We start from the raw sequence: 25500 nt of genomic DNA on the forward strand, positions 1-25500 counted from the left end.
CACAACACCCAGCTTAAGATTCATCCATTTGTAGTGTTTGATTCAATTAATCTTAGCAAATTTAATAGAACTACACAACTATCAATACAATTCAATTTTAGAATGTTATCACCCCAAAAAAATGTGTTATTGAGTCCCTTTGTAGTCACTTCCAATCTTAACTCCAGTCATAGCAACCACTCATCTACCCTCTGCTTCCATGGATTTGCTGTTGTGTACATTTCATCTGTACATACACTGTGTAATTTTTGAGTTTATCTTCTTTATGTAGAATGATATTTTTCATGACTCATCTTTGTAGCCTTCCTTTATTGCTGAACAATAGCCCATTGTATGTGGTACCACATTATGTTTATCCATTCACCAGCTGGTGGAATCAGATTGCATCAATTTTGTGGAGTAATGTTATGAACATATGAATATATGTTTTCATTTCTCAGAATGGATTTTTAAAAATCCATATTGGGGGTTGAACCCATGGTGCCCAACTACTGAGCTACCTCCTCAGCCCTTTTAATTTCTTTATTTTGAGAAAAGGCCTCACTACCTCACTGAGGTTCGCCTTGAACATGCAATCCTCCTAAATCTCCCAAGTAGTTGGGTTACAAGTGTTTGAGCCCGGCTTGCCTTCATTTTAAAAGGCTCTACAGCGTTTCACTACCAGGATATGCCATATTTTATTTAATGAGTCCCCTGCTAATGACTAGGAAGTTGTTTCCACATATGAATTTTGTTAAAAAAACACCATCATCCCCATTTTACTGACGAAGACACAGAGGTCCAGAGAAGAGAAAAACGTTATCAGAGGTCACACTGAAAGCAAAAAGGTTCAAGTTCCAGTTTCCCAACTCTCATCCCTACTCTTCCCTACTCATCCCTATTCAGTCCCTGACTGCCCAGCTGGCCCCAGCAAACCACAGAGCCCGCTTATCCTCAGGTTCTTAGATTTTCTATGCCCCCTAGAGGCACCTGCGAACCTCCGGGCATCGCTCCTTCACCTCACTGACCAGCAGGTGGCACTGTTGCCATCTCGGCATCCCAGACTGAATTTCCTCCTGGTGTTCATTTTTCGAGTCCCCGAGGCACTTCCGGGATTCGCGGAACTTTGGTGTAGTCGGATGCACAGCGTGGGGACGCAAGCGCGTAAGGCGGCAGGAACTGCTTCCGGCCGTGTTGGTGGTGGGAATTGAGGTGTCGCGGCGAAGGGAAGATGGAGACAATTCTGGAGCAGCAGCGGCGATACCATGAAGAGAAAGAACGGCTCATGGACGTCATGGCCAAAGAGATGCTCACTAAGAAGTCCACGGTGAGTGGGGCCTAGTCAGGGGCTGGGCCGTGTTTAACCTCTGAGCGCTCCCTTGGGCCCCCGATCCTCCCTGCACTCTCCCCGCCTGCTGCCGGAGCTGCCTCCCCGCTCCCGCCGAGGTCCCGTCCTCCTAGGGCCCAGCAGCCTGGAGGCTCCTCTGCTGCAGCCGCTAAGACCTGAGCGAGTAAGCTCCGCCCCGCTCGAGCGGCCTTTCCTACTCCAGAACTCAAACTAACGGCGCCTGTGTCACCGTTTACCTTTCTTCAGCTCCGGGACCAGATCAACTCCGACCACCGCACCCGGGCCATGCAAGATGTGAGTGTCCCGCTCTCTGCTTCCTCTTGGGTCGGGGTGGGCAGGAAAAGAGGGCAGGTGAGCTGCGGGGTCTCAGCGTGAGCCCTAGTCAAAGGTAACCGAGTTGGCCAGTCGCGGGTTGTCTGCTTAGCTTGTCCTTAGGTGCTGAATGTGAGGGTGCTGCGGCGTCCTTTCCTCACTTCTCTATGTGGGGAACTCATTCATTCTTCCTCGTTCGAGAAGATGATCTTTACAGCATGTCGAATCCTGTGGGGGTGTAAAGAATAGTTTTTAAGTATCCGTGACTCTGGTGCAGAAGATAACCGTCTCTTCTCAAAAACAGAGGAATGCTGTATACTTGTGTTTTTCCTCCCAGGATACTGTTTTAATAGTATTTTTGGCTTCTAAAACTGCTTTTGGTTTCTAAACTGCTTTTTCCTGCTGATAATGCAATTTTCTATTTTTAAAAAGTATCGATAATTATTAAGGCTGGTTGATGGTTAAATGGAGGTTTGTCATATTATACTTTCTGCTTTTAAGTATATTTGATATCTATTTAGAAAATAATGAAAGGCCTATGCAGAGCTTATGATTTTTAGGAGAAATTAGATTATAGGACTCCAGATCCTTATATAAGTTCCCAAATCCAAAATGCTCTGAAAACCAAGGAATGCTTTTTGGGAGAGGAGGAGACAGTTCATTTGGTGATAACTCTTTACCAGATCTCCTTTGGCATTTAAAACTGGTCTGAATCAATGGGAGGCTTTTTGTGGTCTTTATCCCATTTAATTAAATAACTCATAAGTGTTATTGCAGATTTGTGTGTGTGTGTGTGTGTGCACGCGTGTGTGTGTGTGCGCTGGTGCATGTGCTTGTGCATGTGCTAGGGCTTGAAGTGCAGAATTGTTGATATATGCTCAGCTTTGGCGCAGTGGCATACACCTGTAATCCCAGCAACTCAGGAGGCTGAGGCAGGAGGATCCTAAGTTCAAGACCAGCCTTGGCAATTTAGGGAGGCCCTGAGCAACTTAGTAAAACCATGTCTTAAAATAAAAAAGCTTGGGATGTAGCTCAATAGTAAAGCCCAAACCCAGGGCCTTAAACATGTTAGGAATGCCTTCTATCACATCCCCCAGCAACATATCTTTCTTATTCTAAATTTGGAAATAAATCTAGTCCCAAAAGTTTTGGAGAAGTGACTATCACCTGTTTAGCCCACGACCCGCGCTGGCTTCATAAATGAAGGTTCAAGACATGAGAAACCACTAGGGAGTTTTGAATTAAAGAGACAAGACTCTAATTACCTTTAAACCAGCTCCAGGACGGCTCCTCCTAGCTCCAGCCTCTAGCCACCTATTGTGGTAGCGAAGATTACTGAAGAGGCTAGCGAGAGAGAGGAGAACAAAAAATTCTGGGGAGAATCCTATCCAATGAAGATTAAGGGGGGCAGCAGCCCAAGGTCAGGGGCGACGATTGGGTCTTCAGGGTAGTGGTCAGACACTCCTCCGCATGGACGAGCCTTCGGATCTGAGAAGGGTGGGGAAAGCTCTGGACACAAAATGTGCCTAAGCGCCTCTCACCCAGCCAGGGAGGTAACTCAAATCACATGCAAGAATGGCCTCCCACACACCTGTACCATCTTGAGTTAATATTCTTTGACTCCAAAGGAAGCTATGTGATGTTTTATTTAGCTTATGTATTCCTTATTCAAGCTTTTTTAATCTCTTGGACCACCATTTTATCTTTGAGGGTCTTAGGTGGGAATGTCTGTTGGGTCAAAGGGGGATGAATCTCATACACAAAAGTTAATTGTATGTAAAAATTGGTGCTCTCTTCCATCTTCAAATCACATCATTTAATCATATCAACCTGTTTTTAAATACTAATCAGGAACCAAATTGTCTCTTAAAGTTGTTAGAAAGCACAGGCACCTTTAAGGCCATATCTCATGAGGTTTTCCTAGGGTTTGACCAAACAGCCCATGTTGTTTGCTTAGCTCTACTGTTGCACAAATTGTTTCATTCTGATGGTTTGCAATTATCTTTCAGAGATATATGGAGGTCAGTGGAAACCTGAGGGATTTGTATGATGATAAAGATGGGTAAGTAACAGTCATAGATGGTCCAGGAGTTAATGCTTTTGAGGAGCCCTAGTTAAGAGACTGATTTTGTGTGCTCTTTGGATTTTTCTTGAAATTACAGATTACGAAAGGAGGAGCTTAATGCTATTTCAGGACCCAATGAGTTTGCTGAATTCTATAACAGACTCAAGCAAATAAAAGAATTCCATCGGAAGCACCCAAATGAGGTATGACCTGAGAAAGTATTTTCTCCCAACCTACCCAAAGAGAATACTAAAGAAACAATATAAGGAAAATGAAAGTGTGCAGTTCAAAAGTCCCTTCAAGAAAGAACTTGCCATTTAGCTGCAAGGAGCTTAGTTAGCTGACATTCTATTACAGTTTTTTTTAGGATACCCCTCAACTTTTAAACCAAAGCACACTCGTCCTTGGCAGCCCTCAGCCAATGAGAGCATGGTAGGGACCCTAGGGCCTGCCTGTTTCTGTCCATTTTGAGGCTCCTTTGTTGAATGATCTTTGCTACAGAGCTTCTCATTGGGTTGATCAAGATTTTGTCAAATCTGTATCTAGTCTCTCTCTACCAAGTCCTGTTTTCTCCTAATCTTTCACAAGGACTCTCTCACTCCTAATAAATTGTTTGTGCTCCAAACTATCTTGACATCTTCTACTTAGAAGATCCAACTAACACAGAGATCCTGTACTCACTTTCAAAGTTCATCCATACTTTTTAAGATTCAGCCCAGAGGAAGATATTTCATGAAATATCTTTCATGAAATATCTTCCTAGTCTGCCTCCTTCAAATTAATCCTTTTTTTAAAAAATATATTTATTTTTTAGTTGGACACAATATCTTTATTTTATTTATTTATTTTTATGTGGTACTGAGGATCAAACCCAGGGCCTCACATGTGCTAGGCGAGCGCTCTACCGCTGAGCCACAATCCCAGCCCTCAAATTGATTCTTCTTTATGAACCTATCATATTTTGTGAGAATGAATGTCTGTCCTGCTGTATTCTTAAAATTATAGGGAGTAGGGATTATGATTCAGTTGTCTGGAACCCACTAAGCATCTTGCATTGCTGACCAAAGGAATTGTGAGAGTAGTGGGAGTAAGACTTGACTCAGGGAAGAGTGGAAAAGACTGAGACAAAGATTACTTTGAACCTTTATGCCTGTAGAACTGGAAAGTTGTTTGTTCTCTTGGTAAAAATAAGGAAGAAAGAGTAGACAACAGGTTTTTACGTGTACAGATTTTTAAGTAGTGTTATATCTAGTTACAGGTGTCTTGTGAGCGGTTTGAATTAGGTGACTAGGGCTCATGTGAGAGATTTGATTTACATTTGGGGAATCATCACATGGACTTGATGGTCGAAGCTATTAATCACAGCATTCTGGGAGAGAAAGAATATGAAAGGAGACTGTCAGAGCTTTTCTGTGTGCCATAGAGCACACTTAAAGTAGTTAACAGAAAAGAGCTTAGGAGGACTTTCATCACAAAGATCCTATTAGAAAGGCAGTTATGGTGTCAACTGTTGTTGATTGGTTGCTGCCAGGATTGCTGTTTTATTAAGGTAATGGGAATGAAATCTGGTCAGGGGGTAAAGGTAGATAATGGGTAAGAAGAAGTGTAGAGTGTGGAACATGTGTGTGAGAGGCTGGCAGGAAATAGAAGAGGAAAATCACAAGAGTCAGAAGATAGGGCAGGAACAGATGGAAAAAGGAAGACATAAAAATACCAGAAAGGAGAAGCTATTTATTGAAATAGTATGAAGGTATGTATTCTCACACATATGGAACCCTTTTTGGAGGACAGAGTATGATCTGCTAACCAGGGAGAAGACATGAGTCTTCCATTCAATGTGTTCACCTTATTTCAGCCATGGTTGAAAGGTGATGAGGAATATATATTAAATAAATGATTGAAAGGATGCCCAAGGGGCTGGGGATGTAGCTTAAGCAGTAGCGCACTCGCCTGGCATGCGTGCGGCCCGGGTTCGATCCTCAGCACCACATACAAAGATGTTGTGTCCGCCAAGAACTGAAAAATAAATATTAAAAAGTTCTCTTTAAAAAAAAAAAAAAGAAAGAAAGGATGCCCAAGAGATATTAAGTGAAAAAAGCACGTCTGCTTATGTAAAAAACAAAGTTAAAATCTTTGTGCAGGAAGGAATGTGCTCTTACAAATATATATATTTAAATATATAGAGCAATAATATCAAGGTTTTCTTTATGTGTGGTACTGCCTTTGTTTTTTTTTTTTTACTCCCTCTGTTATTATTTTTTAATAATTATTTTTTAGTTTTATCTGGTGCTGAGTATCAAACCCAGTGCCTCACGCATGCTAGGTGAGTGCTCTACCTCTGAGCCACAACTCCAGCCCCATCTGCTATTATTTTTGTTTATTTATGTGGTGCTGAGGATCGAACTTGTGCCTCACATGTGCTAGGCAAGCACTCTACCACTGAGCCACTCCTTTGTATTTTATTTTGAGACAGAGTCCCAGGCTGACCTCAAACTTACCATCCTCCCTCCTCAGTTTATAGGCATGCTCTACTGCACTGTAGCAGCACTTCAGCAGCTTTTAGTCAAACAATACAAAAAGGAAAAGAAGCTGGGTAAGTAGAACAGCTTATAATCCTAGCTACTCAGGAGGCTAAAGCAGGAGAATTGCAAGTTTGAGGTCAGCCTCAACAACTTAGCAAAACCCTGTCCCAAAATAAAATTTTAAAAGGGCAGAGGATGTAGCTTAATGATAGAGCACTCGCCTAGCATGTGTAATGCCCTGGATGGGTTTAATCCCAGGTAAAGAGAAGGAGTGAGGAAGGCAGTGAGTTAGCCCAAGAATAGTTGTAGGTTCTGTATGAAAAATCAAGACCAAATGTCAGAAGTCCAACTTTCTAGCCTGGGGGTGTAGCTCAGTGGTAAGAACATTTGCCTTGTGTGCACAAGGTCTTAAGTTCAATCCCCAGCACCATTTAAAAAAAAAGTCCAACTTTCTGTAATCCCCTTTTCTGTGGCATTAAAACTTTTACATTGATGCACCCAACTGAGTTTTTTTCTCTTTTCCCTCAGATCTGTGTGCCTATGTCCGTGGAATTTGAGGAGCTCCTGAAAGCTCGTGAGAATCCAAGCGAAGAGGCACAAAGTAAGTAAGGCTTAACATTTTCCTTCATCACTAGAAAAAGTACAGGTTAACGACAGAGCTCAGATTGCCCACAGGACCTCAGAGAAATTGACAACAAGTTTTTCATGCTGGTTTTCCTTTTACTGGTTTCTGGGCTAGATTGGCATCCTAAATGGGTCATGTGCAAATTTGTTAATTTTGTCCTATTCAAATTCAACAGCTTGGAAAGCTAAGGACTTTTCACTTTTAGGGAGGACATTTGGGTTCGGTTCCTCATGGAACTTGGGACAGGCAGTTCATTTGAAAAGGCAGGTCTGTAAGTATTCAAACCATTGACATTCCTGATTCCTTTTAGACCTAGTAGAGTTCACAGATGAAGAGGGATATGGACGGTACCTTGACCTTCATGACTGTTACCTCAAGTACATTAACCTGAAGGCATCTGAGGTAAGTAAGGCCCGGGAGGAGGGGGAGAGGTTCTCATTCTAGGAACTGAATCAGGACGTTATGTTGAATATCTAGACATGAAGCAATTAGAGCATTTTCCTTGTGTTATGTAACTGTTGAATAAATTAAAAGAGGTGATAAACTTTCTTGGAATGAAATGGTATTGAAAATTAAAATCAAGATTCTACTATAAATACAATAAGTGTATTATTTTATTCATATTAGTTTATTAATGCAACAAGCATATTTTATTTTTGTAAAAAAAAAATTTTTTAACCCTTAAGTACTGATCAGATTCCTGTGTTGGGTGAACACAATGCTGAGTGTGTGGGAGTTGCAACATGATTTTTACCAATGTTAGACAAATGTTTCTTTTCGTTTACTGTTCTTTGACTCTATCTTTATTTTGTAGAGTTGTTTATGTCTGATAGTCTACATGAGTCAGTTGGATTAACACTTGTAGGAATTAAATGGGAGGAAAGAAAAACTAAAGTGAGCTAGGCCTTGTTACTTTATTAGCAAATTCTCAGTTTTCACTTGTGGGTTTGTTGTTGCTGTTGTACAGTGCTGGGAATCTAACCCAGGCCCTCAGCACATACCAGACAATCAATTCCAACTCTACCTCTGAGCTGCACCCCTCAGCCCCAAGAATACTCAATTTTGATCTCACTTATTTGAGGTTGTATTGTAACTTTTTTTTTTTTTTTTTTAGAGAGAGAATTTTAATATTTATTTTTTAGTTTCAGCGGACACAACATCTTTTTTTTTTTTTTTAATATTTATTTACTTATTTTTTTTAGTTTTCTGCAGACACAACATCTTTGTTTGTATGTGGTGCTGAGGATCGAACCCGGGCCACACGCATGCCAGGCGAGCGCGCTACCACTTGAGCCACATCCCCAGCCCCAGACACAACATCTTTGTTTGTGTGTGGTGCTGAGGATCGAACCCAGGGCCGTATGCGTGCCAGGCGAGCATGCTACCGCTTGAGCCACATCCCCAGCCCTTGTATTGTAACTTAATGAAATCATTTAACTGATTCTTTTGGCCTTTCTTCTTTGCAGAAGCTGGATTATATAACGTACCTGTCCATCTTTGACCAGTTATTTGACATTCCTAAAGAAAGGAAGAATGCAGAGTATAAGAGGTAGGCATTCACAGCTTCCAGGTCTGTGCCAGATTGGATTAGAGGATAATGTCAAGTTTAAGGGAAGTTCTGAATTTTTTTGCCTAAAAAGTGCATATGAATGACTTCCAGGTTTATTGGAGGATGAGAATAAGTATTACAAATGATATAGTTTTCTTGGCATTTTTTTTTTGGAGGAGGGACAGTTACTGGTGATTGAACTCAGGGCACTTGACCACTGAGCCACATCCCTAACCCTGTTTTCTATTTTATTAGAGACAGGGTCTCACTGAGTTGCTTAGTGCCTTGCTAAATTGCTGAGACTGGCTTTGAACTTGGCGATCCTCCTGCCTCAGTCTCCTCAATTGCTGGAATTACAGGCCTGCTCCACCATGCCCGACTATGTTGGTTTTAAAGCATTTTGAATACTCTTGCTTTGAAAAAGGGTTTATTTGTTGCCATTACTGTTTTTATTTTTTTTCTAATTATAGGAGGAAGTCTCCTATTCAGGGAACTCTATTTTTGGAGTTTAATAGGAAAAATTAGACTTTCTCAGCTTGCAGCTGAAGTGAGGTGCCTGGATGTGATATTAAATGGAAGCTTATGTTTGTGTTAATAATGCCCCTGATTAGTGATCCTGTACTCTTAATCTCTTTTCATTTTCTTTTACCTAAAATCTTTCATTTGTGGATTAAATTAAAACCTTTTTCTTGTCATTATGTCATAAGGATGAAAGGAGGTAGGGAAGAAGAGAATTAAAATCATGTTGGAAAAAGTAAATTTATAAGCTCATTTAAAAATAAGCATGGGAACTGGGTGCAATGGTGCATACCTGTAATCCCAGCAGTGCGGAAGGCTGAGACAGGAGATCATGAATTCAAAGCCAGTCTCAGCAAGACCCTGTCTCAAACTAAAATATACAAAAGGGCCAGGGATGGGCTGGGGTTGTTGCTCAGTGACAGAGCACTTGCCTCATATATGTGAGGCACTGGATTCGATCCTCAGCACCACATAAAAATAAATAAACAAAAATATTGTGCCCATGTATAACTTAAAAAAAAAGAAAGAAAGAAAGAAAAGAAAAAAAAGGGCCAGGGATGTGGCTAAGCACTCTGGGTTCAATTCCCGGTACCATAATAAGTATGTGGACAGGCTAGTGCCATAGCTCAGTGGCAGAGTACTTGCCAAGCATGGGTGAGGCACTGGGTTCGATCCTTAGCACCTCATAAAAATAAATAAAATAAAGGCATTCTGTTTATCTACAACAAATATAGGGGATATAGTGTGGTGGGAGAGCATTTGCCTAGCATGCATGAGGCCATGGGTTCAGTTCCTAGTACACAAAAAGAAAAAAAGTATTTGGCCAAGTGTGGTAACACATGCCTGTATTTAGTGACCAGGGAGACTGAGGTGGGAAGATTGTAAGTTCGAGGCCAGCCTCAGCACCTTAGCAAGAAACCCTGCCCCAAAATAAATAAAAGGGACTGCGGATGTAGTTTAGTGATAAAGCACTCCTGGGTTGAATCCCCAGTGCCCCTCCCCACAAAAGTTGAGAAGTAGGCTAGGGGTGTAACTCAGTGGTTGTACATTTGTTTAGCAGGCACGAAGCCCTGGTTTTAATCCCAGCACTGCCAAAAACTATATTATTAGAATTTTAAGTATAGTCTACAGGGCATAGAAATATATCAAAGATAGAAACCCTGTTGGCTTTCTCTGTATTGCATGTTCCTCTGTAGATACCTAGAAATGCTGCTTGAGTACCTTCAGGATTACACAGATAGAGTGAAACCCCTTCAAGATCAGAACGAACTTTTTGGGAAGATTCAGACTGAGTTTGAGAAGAAGTGGGATAATGGAACCTTTCCTGGATGGCCGGTGAGCTTCCTTGGTGTTGGAGGTGCAAGTGGAGGATGAGCCAGAGAATTGAACTACTTGTTGTATTTTAATCTTGAGCCTCCACTTCAGGGCACTGGATGCCAGTCCCTTGGTATCAGCACTGGCCATGAGGTGTTCCCTACCAAGTGTGCTGGATTTTCTTTGTGTACCCTGCGACAGAGTTTATCAGGGACCATTTGCGTGGGCCCAGTATTTTCATCAGCTACATCACAATTGCTGTGTGGTTCCTGGTAACCAAAAACGTATCAGATTTTGTGGTAGCAATCTATATGTTTTCACTCCTGGGAATAAGTTTGAGTTTTTCTAGAATTTCAAGGGAAAGACTGGATTGTATGGTTTTTTTTGCCTTGTTCCCGTAGGAACTTGATCCTCATTAACATATATGTATAAGAACGAAGCCAATCAGTACCTAATAATTTTAATGGTTCCCTTTGCCTGAATCTTAATAAACATCATATTATTGTTCTTGGCAGAAAGAGACAAGCAGTGCCCTGACCCATGCTGGAGCCCATCTTGACCTCTCTGCATTTTCCTCCTGGGAGGTAGGTTTTTGTAGCAGCAGTACTGGTCTCACCTGTTCCTCTTACAAAAGAATAATTTTCTTTCCTGTCTTTAATGCCTTGACTCTAATAATAAGTCACCATTTTGTGGGAGCAGGTATCTATAAGGAATGTGGAACATAAAAAGAAAAAATTGTATCTAAGTAGTCTGAAAACTACAAAATGATTCTTGTACATTAAGCTATAGTAGTGGTAAGGGAATACGACCAGTTTAGTTAAGTATGAATATGACTACCATGTCAGTCTTGTGAAGAGTTTCAGCTTTCTGCTAGGGGATTAGGTATGGAATGTGTGCTCTAGCCATACCCTTAAGAACTCAGAATCCATCAGCCTGAATTAGTAGTTTACCAAAATGTATCCATATAATGTAGTAACTTATTTCTTTGTACAGGAGTTGGCTTCCCTGGGTCTGGACAGATTGAAGTCTGCACTCTTAGCTTTAGGCCTGAAATGTGGTGGGTAAGAGACTGTTGTTTTGTTTTATTTCCATCAAAGCTGTCTTGTTTGTCATGTTTGTGTGATCCTATAAGTAGCTGGCTACTTTTTTTTTTGTCACCCCATCTTTCAAAAAAAAAAAAAAAAAAAATAAGCAAAACTGTGTAGTAAAGTCACCCTGATGTTCTCTGCCCTTCCTATCCTTTTAGGACCCTAGAAGAGCGAGCCCAGAGGCTATTCAGCACCAAAGGAAAGTCCCTGGAATCTCTTGACACCTCTCTGTTTGCAAAAAATCCAAAATCAAAGGGCACTAAGCGGTGAGTGGCTCAGGTGGCACATTTGCTGTAATTCTCAAATTTTGTTCCCATGCAGAATTTTACCACAGTGGAGAATTTTCATCTATCTATCTATCTACTTATGTGTGTATGTATTTTGGTGCTAGGGATCAAACTTAGGGGTGCCTTATCACTGAGCTACATCCCCAGTCCTTTTTATATTTTTTTCCAATTTTCACAACAACCCTGAAAAGTAGTTATTATCCTGATTTTTCAGATGATGTTTCAGAAAAATTATAGAGTGCAGTAACTGTGTCTTGCAGTTACTAAGTAGCAAGAGTTAGTGTTTTTGACCCAGGTCTGCCTACATGCAGAGCTGGTTCTTCTTTACCACATTTCCTTCATAAATATAATGATGTCAGTTGAAATGGTCTTAACAGGTCTCTCATCTTGTGGGTGAGTTCAAAAGGGAAGCCTCCATTCATTCTAAGAAATAATCTCAGGACTTCCGTGAGTCCTAAAATGAACAGAGCATTAGTTTTCATAGCTATTTTCTTCTATGCTGGTAATTTTTAATGCAAATATAATATAAATGTTCCCAGACTGAGGAAACAAAGTTCTGGGTGAAAGAAAGAACTCCTGAGTGATATAGCTTGTTTCTTATTCTTAGAGACACTGAGAGGAACAAAGACATTGCTTTCCTGGAAGCCCAGATTTATGAATATGTGGAGATTCTTGGGGTGAGTACTCTGCTGGGTTTAGTCCGCAGCCAGCACAGACAGGAACGGTTCAGTCACTCGGGGAAAATTCTCAGGGAGTTTAAATTAAAGACACAGACACACAGTTTTACGTTTAAACCAGCTCCTAGACGGCTCCTCGAGCTCTCAGCGTCAAGCTCCGCAGGAGGGGCAGCGAGGTTTTACAGAAGAGGCCAGAGAGAGAGAAAATATGCTAGGGAGAGGGCTTTTATTGGGGAACTAAAAATGCTGGGGAAAATCCCATCCAATGAAGGTCAAGGGGGTCATTGTTGCAAGGTCAGATGAGGTGATTGGATCCCAGGATAGTGGTAAGATGCACCTCCTCACGGACACATTCTCGAACCCAAGAAGGGTGGGGAAAGTTCTGCCACATTTTTGCGACTGAACGCCTCACACCCAGCTGGGGAGGAATCTCAAGTCATGTGCAAGGATGGTCTCCCACAGCTGGGGGGCTATGAATAGGAGTAAGAGAGAAGGGGTAGGTTCCCCCCCTCGCCCCTTCCCGCTGCCGACCCCCTGCCCCACCACCCCCAGGTCATAAGAGGAAGGAGTAGGTAATAAATTAGTTCAGTAAGATTCTCTTGGTCCTTGGACCTTCTGTAGATTCCTGTTCTGCCAACATAGTATCCATAACAGTACAAGCTCTTTGCCTGAACTTCAACATATGCCAAGGGGTGGCACAAGAAGCAGATTGTCAAAAGACAAGTAAGAAAAAAGCCACCCACAGAAGCTTTTGGTATGAAGTATTGTGGAAAGGCTTTTCTTAGATGTCAGGAAGATTCTGAGAAATTTGGGTAGGGTAGCTTGGTGCAGCAGAAAGCTGGCTATAAACATGCTTGAATGTTCTATTAAGTGTTGAAAGATGGTTAGAGGGGAGAAAGGCCTGGCCTGCCTGGGATGCCTGTCTCAAGAGAAAGAAGGAGGAACGAGAGGAACATCTCTTTCTTTCTCTCTTTTTTTTAGTGCTGGGGATTAACTCAGGGCCTAGTGCATACAAGGCAAGCACTCTACCAACTGAGCTATTTCTCCAGCCCCACATGTCTTCCTTTCTGAGAAGAGAAGGGGAAGAAAGTGCTATACTCATTCAGAGAAGATGCATAGTCTCAGGGAGTCCTCCATACAGTCTATTCTGGCATGTCTGCTATGTGCAATTCCCAGCTGCTCTTGGAACAATTCCCTTTGCAGGTGCACTCAGAGTTGGTTGGCCCAGAGAATTTGTTTACATATCTTTGTCAGTTGCCATGGACATGTTCATTCTGCCCTTGTTTAAGGACCTTGCTATTTTGTGGCTGTGGAACTTGCTAATTCTCTTATGATTGCTTTCAGTGAAAGGCTAGCCAGATATTAAACCCTGAGTACACACATTGTCCATAGTGAACAAACATGGCTGTCCTAGTATGTTCAGCAGACTGAATTACCAGTCCTCTGAAGATTGGCTAGGTGGCCTGGGCATCATGCTGTTGACACAATACCCACTACTGTCTCCCTTCTCTGAGAGCATCTCACCTTGCCTGCCAGGAGGTGGCACCTCTCTTTGGAATTCCAATTTCAACTAGTGGTTTCCAGAAGTTGCTCTCATGCACCAATAAGATTTTTGCCATTGATTGACATCTGTTGATTTCCAGACATTATGCTAAATTTTGGGGTACAATAGTGTATATTCTCATGGGCTCTTGTCCTTAAACTCATATTGTTGTCAAGGGAGACAAATAATTGTAATGTGAATATGGCATAATACACTGAGATTTAGTTTTGTAAGCAAAAAGAGGGAGAAAAGGTGTTTCAAGTTAGAGGAAACAGGAAGGACACAGGTACAACATTATGAAAGGAAATTGCATCTTCCTGAAATAAGTTAATTGGTCTGGAGTATGCTTTGTCGGGGAAGGAGTGGTCAGAGAAAATTTTGGAGAGTTATGCTGGAAATTTGGACTTCGTCTAAACTGTCCTATTAACTGTAGGAAACCAATAAAATTCTTTAAGGGCTGGGGGTATTGCACTGTGGTAGAGTGCTTACCTGGCATGTGTGAGGCTGTGGGTTCAATCTCTGACACTGCAAAAAGAAAAGGGAAAAAAAAAATCCTTGGGCTGGGGATGTGGCTCAAGTGGTAGCGCGCTCGCCTGGCGTGCGTGCAGCCCGGGTTCAATTCTCAGCACCACGTACAAACAAAGATGTTGTGTCCGCCGATAACTAAAAAATAAATATTAAAAAATTCTCTCTCTCTCTCTCTCTCTCTCTCTCTCTCTCTCTCTCTCTCACTCTCTCTTTAAAAAAAAAAAATCCTTAAGGAGGACAGTACACCATTGGATTTGCTTTTACTAATAGATAGATATGGCAGCAAAATTGAAACTGGTTTGCAATGGGGATACCTGGAATGAGTTGGAAGTTCATCACCTTGATTAGGGTAGTAACAGCAGGAAGCAAAAATGAGTGGTTCAGAAAATGTTTCAGTAGGGCCTGCTGAAAAGGAGTTCTGGTAAGATGGCAGGACTTGCCCTATTCTACAACAAAGAACCTAATCCTTGGAATTGAGGTGTCAGCAAGGGTTATAGGAAAAAAGGAAATTTTCGTTCTTGTTCTGCACTGCCTTGTCCTGACTTTCCTTTTCATTTATGACCTTCCTTAGGAACAGCGACAACTTACTCATGAAAATGTACAACGCAAGCAAGCCAGGACTGGAGAAGAGCGAGAAGAAGAGGAGGAAGAGCAGATTAGTGAGAGTGAAAGTGAAGATGAAGAGAATGAGATCATTTACAACCCCAAAAACCTGCCCCTCGGCTGGGATGGCAAAGTTAGTCCCACACTACCACTTTCTCCACTCCCCAACCTTTGAGCAGATGCAAACCTTAGTAAACTGATGCTTTTTTCACTTGGTTTCTTTTAGCCCATTCCCTACTGGCTGTATAAGCTTCATGGCCTGAATATCAACTACAACTGTGAGATTTGTGGAAACTACACCTACCGAGGGCCTAAGGCCTTCCAGCGGCACTTTGCTGTAAGGAATTCAGAGCCTTATTTCCTGAGAATGAAGCAGAAACATGAGACCTTTAGAGAAGGACAGAAGCAACCCACGAGGACCACTAGTGTCTAGAGCTGAAGGGAAAAAGAATCCATGGCATTTGGCCCTTGGCACCAATGCTTGCCTTGAATACCTGAGACAGTTTCTGGAAGCATTCTACCACTCAGCTATTGGATATCATTTTGGTTTCCTCTTGCTATTCTTTTATTTCTCTTTTGTTTCTGCTAGCATCTTAGATCATTTCTGACACTAGGTTATTACTCTGCAAGGTTCTGAAATTTATCAAGCAATTCTTGAGACAAGGCACTATCTGGGTAGTACTCTAGAAAATGGACTCACCCTTGTTTCATTTCTGCCTTCAGTTCTTAGTACTTGAAAGGAAATTTTCCATATGCTAGACTAAGGATGGTGAATTTGTATTAACTCCCCTAGGTCCATGCTGCTAGTTGATCCTAGGGTCCTTTCTTCTGAGTCTCTATCTCTGAATCTTTCTTAATACAACCGAATGATTGGTTTTGCCACCTAGAATAAAGCCCATGTCATTTGCCATCCGAGAGCCAAAATTGTCATTATTTTAGCATCTCTCCCTACTCTTTCACATCCTCTCTTCTACCTAATACTATGTTCTCCTTTACTTACAAAGATGATGCCTGCCTGCCATCATATTCCCTTATGCTGGTGGTGGATGTTACTAGGGCTGTCAGCTTCTCCCACAGCACAGTAGGCTACAGGTTAGAATTGTTTTTCTGTGGTTTTGACCCCAGAGATTTTGTCTGTAAGATAATTGAATCTAGAATCTAGGTTTTGTAAATCTGAGACTGTGCAGTTTGGCTTTGAAATATCAACCCAGCCAGGCACAGTGGTACATGCCTGTAATCCTAGCAGCTCAGGAGGCTGAAGCAGGAGGATTAAGAGTTCAAAACCAGCCTCAGTGAGGCGCTAAGCAACTCTAAATAAATTACAGAATAGGGCTGGGGATGTGGCTCAGTGGTTGAGTGCCCCTGAGTTCAATCCCTGTACCAAAAAGAAATATCAACCTATTGTCAGTCATAGCCAGCTATTTATAAATATAAACCACTAAAAGAATGCTGCCTTTAGTTGGGAGTCTTGCACAGGTTAAGGGTAGAGTTTATGAATAAAATAGAGTTAGTGCTGTGCTTCAGTTGTTTCCATTTTACATTGTTCTTTTGTTTTTCTGTTCCAGGAATGGCGTCATGCCCATGGCATGAGGTGTTTGGGCATTCCAAACACTGCCCACTTTGCTAATGTGACACAGATTGAAGATGCTGTCTCCTGTAAGTAAGCTTGTTGACTGCTCTCTAGTCCAGACCAAGTGGCCACTTCTCTTGCGACTCACTATCCCAGTACCTGGTGTATCTAGGTCCAGGGGCAGTAGGCTGTGGATATATAAAAGCTAGAGCATTCATATAATTACTGCTTTTTTAAAGGGAGTGAGTTAGCAGTACTGATTATTTCCCCCCTTGAGAAGATCACAGTGCAGAGTTATAACAAGGCTTTTGATTAACCTGAGTTTGTGAACTCCCCTGTATGCAAGATTGAGTGAATGATCGTATTTTTATTTTTATGAATTGGTTTTAATTTAATTTAAGAACCACTTATATAAAGGGGGAAAAGTAGAAATGCTTTGTGGAGAAAGAGTGAAGTGGAGTGCACATCAGGAAATGTGCTGCCAAAGCACCCAGGGTCCCTTAGTCCAAGGCTTCCTACCTTCCTGACAGTAGTAGTTTTTTCTACCATTAACATCTTCCTGGCAGACTCTTTTCTTTCTGGTTCATCTCTTTTCTGTCAAGTTTCACTTGAGGCTGATAAAGCTGAGAAAAAAGGGACTTTACCACTCCACTGTTATATTACAGGTGCTCACTCTCTGCTGCACTCAGCCTGCTGCTCAGCTTTCTTGCCCAGCCAGCTCCCTTGGCTCCTATCTCAGGTTGTCAGATGGCTCCATGGCCAACCCAAATAGAAGTAACTCTCTGAAGAGCTCCTTGATCCTGATTTAACCCATGGATTCTGGGGACTCTTCACTGCATTTTTTGTGTGTAATTAGCTTTGGGGACTTCTCTCCTTGCTTTCATACCTTTCCTTAATAATTTTCCAAACAGGATCAAAAGTGTTTCCAATAAGAGTCATAACATGTCTTATTGCCATATTAACTAATTAGCTGCTGCTTTTTTTTTTTTTTTTTTTGGTGTTGGTACTGGGGATTGAACCCAGGGCCTTGTGCATGTGAGGCAAGCACTCTACCAACTGAGCTATATCCTCAGCCCCCCTAATTAGCTTCTTTACATTCCCATTTTTGCCCTTTACTTTGTTGGGAGAAAATTAAAGTAGTAATAAAATTTCATAGAATGAATCAATACCATATTTTGAATGCATTCTTATCTTTAGATGTATTTTTTTATTTCTGCAGCACTAATAAATAGATCACAAGGGGCTGGGGTTGTGGCTCAGTGGTAGAGTACTTACTTAGCATGTGTGGCACTGGGTTGGATCCTCAGCACCATATAAAAATAAATAAAGATATTATGACCATCTATAACCAAAAAAAAAAGCTTATATTAAAAAAATAGATCATAGTTTTGTTTTCAGTTGTTTATGGCTCTTTATTTAAGTTATTTTATTTTTATATGCAGTGCTGAGAATCGAACCCAGTGCCCCACACATGCTAGGCAAATGCTCTAGCACTGAGCCACAACCCCAGCTCCACAGTTCATTTTTCTGTATTTCTTATTTCCTACAATTTGCCTTAGTTAATTTATTACTCTTCACTGCTTAGTTAGTTTGTTACTCTTCAGGACATAAGAATAAGCTTAGATCAAGCCCTGGCTTTGAACTCAAGATCCTCCTGCCTCAGCTTTCCAAGCTGCTGGGATTCCAAGTGAGCACTACTGCACCCAGCTTGTACTAACTTGTAAAATAGGTGTAGCTGAAGAAAGGCAAGTATTTCTCAGAAGTTGTTAAAATAATTATAAGATTTTGCCACTTTTTCTTTGCTCAGGAATTGAATATAACAGCATTCCTAAATTGTTTCATACTAGACAATAGATAATTTAATGTACTGATTTAACTTGTTAGGATTCTGTTTAGAAGTTTTGTATTTATAGCCATAAATAAGATAAGCTCTTTGTTTTTTTGTTTTTTTTTTGAGACATAGTCAAGTTTAGTGATCAGAACCATATTTATGACATAAAATGGATTAGATTATGTGCTATATTCTTTTCTGTTGCTTGAAACTTGCTATTTTACACAGATATATAGTCCTTTATACAAGGAACTGCTCTAAGAAGATGTTTATTTAATAACTCGTAATTTCTTATGACAAAGTAGAGAACCACGTTTCATTTCTATTCTGAGTTTTATTATTTTTCCTATTAATGCTTTCTGTGATCTTGTTTATTCCTTTCTTAAATCTTTAATCAAGAACTTTATTCTCTTTGTTGCTTTATTCTTTCTAATACAAACATTTACTAGATGTCATTCTATAAGGACTTCATTAGAAATATCTGGTTTTGATATGTTGTACTTAGAGCTTTATTTAGTAAAGATGTTTTCTCTGAGCTTGTTTCCTTGCTTGCTTGCTCTTTTCTTGGTACTAAGGATGGAACCCAGGGGTGCTGTGACTGAGCTGTATTTTCTGTACTTTTTATTTTATTTTGAAATATGGTCTCACTAAAAGTTGCCAATGGGGCTGGAGCTGTAGTTCGGTGACAGAGCACTTGCCTAGCACGTGTGAGGCACTAGGTTTGATCCTTAGCACCACATTAATAAAATAAAGGCATGCTGTCCATCTACAACTATAAGAAATTAAAAAAAAAAAAAGTTGCTAAGAATACCTCAGCTTCCCAAGTTGCCGGGATTTACAGACACGTGCCACTGTGGCCAACTTTTTTTAGTTTTAAAAAGTAATTAAACAGTTGGGGTGCAAGGGGGAAATAGAAGTTCAGTGGATTAGAGAAAGGACAATAGAGGGAAGAGGGAGATAGGAATAGGAGAGACAGTGAAATGGACCTGACATAACTTTCCTATGTGCATGTGTGAATACAACTCAGTGAATCTCAACATCCTCTATACCCACAACACTGGAATCCTAATTAGAATAAGACATGTGCCATGTTTATATAAATATGTCATAATAGACTTCACACTCATTTATAACTAAAAAAAAAAAACAAAAACAAATAATTTTTTTTTTTTTTTTTTTTGGAAACATCTTAATTTTACCTCCTTTTTTTTTTTTTTTTTTTTTTTTTTTAGAGAGGGAGAGAGAGAGAGAGAGAGAATCTTTTTAATATTTATTTCTTAGTTTTCGGCAGACACAACATCTTGGTTTGTATGTGGTGCTGAGGAACGAACCCGGGCCACACGCATGCCAGGCGAGCGTGCTACCACTTGAGCCACATCCCCAGCCCCCAAATAATTTTTTTAAAAAAAGTAATTAAGCGGGCTGCGGTGGTGCACACCTGTAATCCCAGGGACTCTGAAGGCTGAGGCAGGAGGATTCCAAGTTCAAAACCAGCCTCAGCAATTTAGCAAGACTTAGCAAGACACTGTCTCTAAATAAAATATAAAACAGGTCCCAGATGTGGCTCAGTGTTAAAGCACCAAGAAATAAAAATTATTTTAAAGAATACTTTTAGGGGCTGGGGTTGTGGCTCAGTGGTAGAGTGCTTGCCTAACATGGGTTCGATTCTCAGCACCACATCTAAACAAATAAATAAAGGCCCATCAATAACTAATAAAAAATTTTTTTATAAAAGAGTACTTTTAATCCTGATTGTTTGAACACTTTGAACTCTTTAAAAATTTTATTTTTCTTGGCCCTTGCTGAAAGGTGTAGAATTTCTGTCTTTAGGATGTTTTTTTGTTTGTTTGTTTGTTTTTGGTTTTTGTGGTGCTGGGGATGGAACCCAGGCTCTTGAGCCTGCTAGGCGAGCGCTGGTACCACTGAGGTTCATCCCCAGCCCAGGATATGTTGTATTTTTGCATCCAAATATATATCAACAATTTGTTGAAAAGAAGTACTTCTCTCCATTTGTGGATTGGTTTGTTCTTCCTGCAGTGTTCAAGTCTTTAGTTTTATACTTTATAATCTATTCATATTTAATTTTGATAGGAACATTTTATACTTAAATTTTATTTCTTATATTTCTGCCAGCTTTGCATATAATTTATTGTGTTGTTTAAGCCACATAAACTCAATTTTGTAACTTTATTAATCACTCCCATTGTGGTTCATTGCCTTTACTCAGTCACATTGTTTCTTAGGTTCTGTTACACTCAGACCTTTTCCCCAGCCATCAAACATTTGGCAGCATCAGGCAGTGACACATGCCTGTAATCCCACCTGCCTGGGAGGCTGAGGCAGAAAGATAGTAAGTTCAAGGCCAGCCTGGCAACTTGGCAAGTCCAAGTCTCTAAAAAGTAATAAAAATAAAGTTTGGCAGCAAGTGTTGTCTGTTTTTAACCCAGTCATCAATACTCTTGGTTATATAGAGGTATTAAGCTTTTTATACTAAATATATTAATTGCTCTATTTATATTTTTTCCTTTCCTGAGAAGAATATCTTGGCTTTTGTTAGGTTTGTTTATTTTTCTCATTTACACAAATTATATAGTAGACTTGAAACTATCTATTTTGCACAGATATTTTAATATATATTATTTGGTTGAATTATTCATACATGGTGATTATCTCTTGATTATCTGAAGCACTGTAAATTCTATGCTTTTTTCATTCCCATAATGATTCTGTAGATATTGTTTTGTCTTCAATCTATATTCTTTATCGTTTTGTTCAAAAAAAAAATTGTTTTTCTGCTTTTAATTTCCCATCATCTTTTCAGGACCCTTTACCCTAGGATTTGGTTGATGGATTCTGTCAGGTTCTCTATGTTTTGATGTGTTCTGTTCAAGGTTGAAGTTGGATCAAAAACATTTCCAGTAGAATTTCATGTGGTTAAGAATGCAGGGTTAGGAACCAGGTGTGGTGGTACACACCTGTAACCCAGCAGCTCAGGAGACTAAAATAGGAGGATCAGGATTTCAAAGGCAGCCTCAGCAGCGCTTAGCAACTCAGTGAGACCTTGTCTCTAAATAAAATACAAAATGGGGGTGAGGATGTGATTCCCCCTGTAAAAAAGAAAAAAAAAAAAAAGGCTAGTGTCGCGACCCCTTGCCCGCAAGGAAGACGCAACTCAGGAATCTTCTTTCAGCAGTTTATTCAGGCCCTTGATATTTCTTCTAATCTCCCGTCGGATGCCCCTCCCAGCCTTAATAAAGCATCCCAAGCCCCAATGCGAAGCTGCCACGTGGAACTTTCTCACAGGGTGCTGAGAAACTATGCACCAACTCTCCCAAACAAGGAGTTGTTTGTTACAGACCACAGTGGAGCCAGCGCCATCTTGCAATGGCGACCATAATCTGCAGAAACGGCTCACCACAGGCTAGGATTGTGGCTCAGTGATAGAGCATTTACCTGGCATGTGGGAGGACCTGGGTTTGATCCTCAGCATCACATAAAAATAAAGGTGTTGTGTTCATCTATAACTAAATTAAAAAAAAAAAAATGCGAACTCCACAGAAGCAGTCTCTTGGGGCAGGGGATATAGCTCAATTGGTAGAGTGCTTGCCTCATATGCACAAGGCCCTAGGTTCAATCCCCAACACCACACACACACACAAAAAAAAAAAAAAAATCCAGAGAAGCAGTCTATTGGAGTTCAAGCTAACACTTCACCACTTAACTAGCTGTGAGACTCCTGGGCAAGTTACTTCCCTTAGCTCCTCGATTTCTTCATCTATTAAGAGGGAGATGGTAATACTATATCTATTTCATGAAGTTGTCTTGAAGTTTAAGTGAAGTAATAGCACGGGTGAATGTTCATAACCACACCATAACATAACATGTATCTAGTGACTAAATGTAAGCTGTCATCATCCTCATCTTCATTTCTAGGCTATTTTTAGAGTTTGAGGAGTAAGATCTAAAGTCACTTGTTTTTTATTAATTTTAATATTACTAGTTATCATTTATCAAGTGCCTATTATGTGGCTGATAAATAAGAGATATTGTACACTTAGTCTTAAGAACAACCAGTGAGGACTGGAGCTGTAGCTTAGGGTCACAGTTCTTGCCTAATATGCGTGAGGCATTGGGTTTGATCCCCCAGTACCACATAAAAATCAACAAATAAAGGCATTGTGTCCATCTACAACTACAAAAAAAAAAATTAAAAAAAAAGAACAACCAGTAAAGTAGTATGTTACCCATGTTTTCAAAAGAATCTAAAAGTCCATAGAAGTTAGGTAATTTTTCCAAGGTCAAATAGCTTGTACATGGAAAAAGCCAGGTGTCAAACCCATGACTGTCCTAAAACAGTCTTTTCTCCTTCCTCCATACTGTACTGCTTTCCTTTGTTGTTTTTGGTTTTTTTGAGGTGCTTATGTTTGCTTAGAAAGTGCTCTGCCCCTGAGCTACATTTCCATTTTATTTATAATGCTAGCATAGTTTATTTACATGTTTTTAAGGAAATCCATGGATATTATCTGTAAAAGTAATTTATTTACTAAAATCATGATATCCCTTATCTATCTGTGGGTTTGTTTTTTTTTGTTTGTTTGTTTGTTTTATTGTTCAATATCCCATCAAAAGCAGGAAATTGAGTTAGTTTGCTTGACTTATTCTTAGTGAACTCAGTCAGGCCCCCAGTGATGATCACATTCTTTCCTAATGACTTCCAGATTTCTGTGAAGAGTTATATCCACTACTGCTCTACCCTTTTCCTCCATTGTTTTTTTGTTTTATTTTGTTATTTAGGTACCAGGAATTGAACCCAGAGGCACTTAACCACTCAGCCACATCGGCAGCCTGTTGTTTATATTTAGAGACAGAGTCTCAAAAGTTTCTAAGGCTGGTTTTTGAACTAAAGATCCTCCCGCCTCAGCTTCCTGAGCTGTTTGGATTACAGATGTGTGCCACACATAATCTATTCTTGAATTGTCAGAATTTTTATTTTAATGTCTCTGTAGTCTGTTGAATCATTTTACCTTTCAGACTCTGGCTACTATATTTTTGCTTTTTTTTTTTTTCCTCTCTTTTTTTTAATTGGTGTGTTATAGTTGTATATAATGGTGGAATTCATTGTCACATATTTGTATATATATACCATATAACAATATAATATGGCCCATGTATTTCTCCTCTTTTTCTCTGAATTTGAAATGTATGTACCAGACTTTAAGTAAATATATTTGATGATATCAAATATTATTTTCCTCTCCTTTACGGACTTGAAGGCAGATCGATTTCTTTTGTAATTCCCAGGGGTTGTTCCACATTAACTTCTTTCTTCAAGAGTGTCAGTTCTCAGTTCTAAGAGATCTTTTGTTATATTTGATCTACCTTTTCTTTCAAAACAAAGCAATATCAGGTAAATTTTGCATCAAAAGTTTTGTCTATAGGAAGTTCAGAACCAAATTCCAGTTTGGAGCAGATAAAGGTCTCAAAGGCAGAGGAGAGGGGGGTCTTTCTGCGAGTGGGGAGTGTTGTGGCACTATTTACCAGTGGAATGACACTAGTGAGTCCTGATTGCTGCTTATTTCTCCTCCTGCAGTGTGGGCCAAGCTGAAACTTCAGAAGGCTTCAGAAAGATGGCAGCCTGACACTGAGGTGGGTGTTAATGGGGACAGCATCAGGTGACAGAGTTCCCTCACCATGTAGAAGGGAGGTGAAAGTGGTCCTTGGTTTACTTTAATAGCAAGTATAATATGATAAGTCTATCAGTCGACTCCTGAGGTATAAACCTAATTTAGTTGTGATATCTGTTGATATCTGTTACACTTTGAATCTATAGAGAGATTGTATTCTCCCATTGAAATATTGAATGGCAAGCAGGTGAACTCTATCTCTTGTCCTGCCATAGGAATTAATAAACTAAGGAATCTTATGTCATAATTAGGTCTCCTTTGGGGAAAAAAAAAAAAAAAAAAAGCATTCCACAAGAAATGAACCTCTCACAGGAGTGGGAAATGTCCTTTTGGTCTCGGTCATCATCCAAGCACCAGGTTTCAGGGATGGGAAATGACATGTATATGAAATATGGTAGTGACTGACCCCAAGCTCCATAGGGACTGGCCATAGCCTCCCTTTCTTTGAGGTTGGTTTTAGTATTTCTTTTTTAGTGGGGCATGAGGGGAACAAACCTTTCTAGCTGTAGTGTAGAACTCCAATATATAAAGCAGAATAATTATTCTGGAAGTGGGGAAACTCACCCTTCTTGGCCTCCCTGTCAGCCTCTGCAGTAGTCCTGGGCAAAGACAGGGTTCTTGGGAACCATTTGAAAAATGATGTCCTGGGTCATCCTTTCTCAACCAGACCAGAGTTTCTTATTTTAAACACAGGAAGTGATGAGAATGAACTCTTAACTCAGATACCCTAAGGATGTATTATACCCTTCTGGATATCTAGAAGAGAATTTAATTCTCTATGGAACCCCAGTTGAGAAAGACTGTCTTAGATAAATGCCAAACTCAGAGAGTACTAGGGTATAGCTGGGTGCTATGGAGCATACTTGTTTTCCCATCACCTCGGGAAGGCTGAAGCAGGAGGATCACAAATCCAAGGCCAGCCTGGGCAACTTCGTGAGACTCAATCTCAAAATTTAAAAAGAGCTGGGGATATTGCTCAATGGTAGAACATCCCAGGGTTCAATACCTAGTGCCAAAAAAAAGTAGTAGTAGTACTAGGGTATGCCATGGAATTTGATTAGGTGAGCTCAGGTACCCAGAGGTTATTTCTACTTGTTTCTTTTGAGGAGTTTAGCTAACAAAGTATACCCCTTCCTTTTTAGGAAGAATATGAAGACTCTAGTGGGAATGTTGTGAATAAGAAGACATATGAGGATCTGAAAAGACAAGGACTGCTCTAGAGCACAGGACAGAGCTCAGCCTTTGGGCTTGCCCAGGCTTCCCTGAGGTCTGCTTTTTCTATTTCTCTCAACCAAATGCTTTTAAAGACTCTGCTACATAGTCTTCTGGTCTAGCATGCATCTTGTAGAAACAAGGCATGCTGGCAGATTACAGGGTTGAGATGTGTTTTATCTTTGTTTTATATTAAAAAAGAAAAAAATCCTGTGGGAAAATAAAACTAATCCCTTGTTCTAAA

General features: G+C 40.3%; 1 protein-coding gene and 1 non-coding gene across 2 annotated transcripts; one reads left to right on the forward strand and one right to left on the reverse strand.

The window, feature by feature from the left end:
- The first annotated feature begins 1132 nt into the window (after positions 1-1132).
- On the forward strand, positions 1133-25500 carry Sf3a3 (splicing factor 3a subunit 3). The gene is made up of 17 exons (XM_076862933.1): positions 1133-1306; positions 1574-1621; positions 3649-3701; positions 3802-3907; positions 6755-6827; positions 7162-7253; positions 8318-8400; positions 10116-10254; positions 10749-10817; positions 11227-11294; positions 11480-11587; positions 12216-12285; positions 14928-15092; positions 15186-15296; positions 16525-16615; positions 23951-24006; positions 25187-25500. The coding sequence occupies exons 1-17, from the start codon at positions 1211-1213 to the stop codon at positions 25262-25264; spliced, it is 1506 nt and encodes a 501-aa protein (XP_076719048.1). The 5' UTR covers positions 1133-1210; the 3' UTR covers positions 25265-25500.
- Trnav-cac (transfer RNA valine (anticodon CAC)) lies at positions 17528-17598 on the reverse strand. The gene has a single exon. It is a non-coding gene; the product is annotated as a tRNA-Val (tRNA).

Source organism: Callospermophilus lateralis, chromosome 7 (genome assembly GCF_048772815.1).
Source record: "Callospermophilus lateralis isolate mCalLat2 chromosome 7, mCalLat2.hap1, whole genome shotgun sequence".
NCBI lineage: Eukaryota > Metazoa > Chordata > Mammalia > Rodentia > Sciuridae > Callospermophilus > Callospermophilus lateralis.

What these genes read in the sequence shown, in the direction of transcription:
- Sf3a3 (XM_076862933.1), top strand. Translation starts at nt 1,211, where the DNA reads ATGGAGACAATTCTGGAGCAGCAGCGGCGATACCATGAAGAGAAAGAA. An exon ending in AAGAATGCAGAGTATAAGAG is followed by an intron (nt 8,401 to 10,115) that starts GTAGGCATTCAC and finishes GTTCCTCTGTAG; the next exon opens with ATACCTAGAAATGCTGCTTG. An exon ending in CCTTCCAGCGGCACTTTGCT is followed by an intron (nt 15,297 to 16,524) that starts GTAAGGAATTCA and finishes TTTCTGTTCCAG; the next exon opens with GAATGGCGTCATGCCCATGG.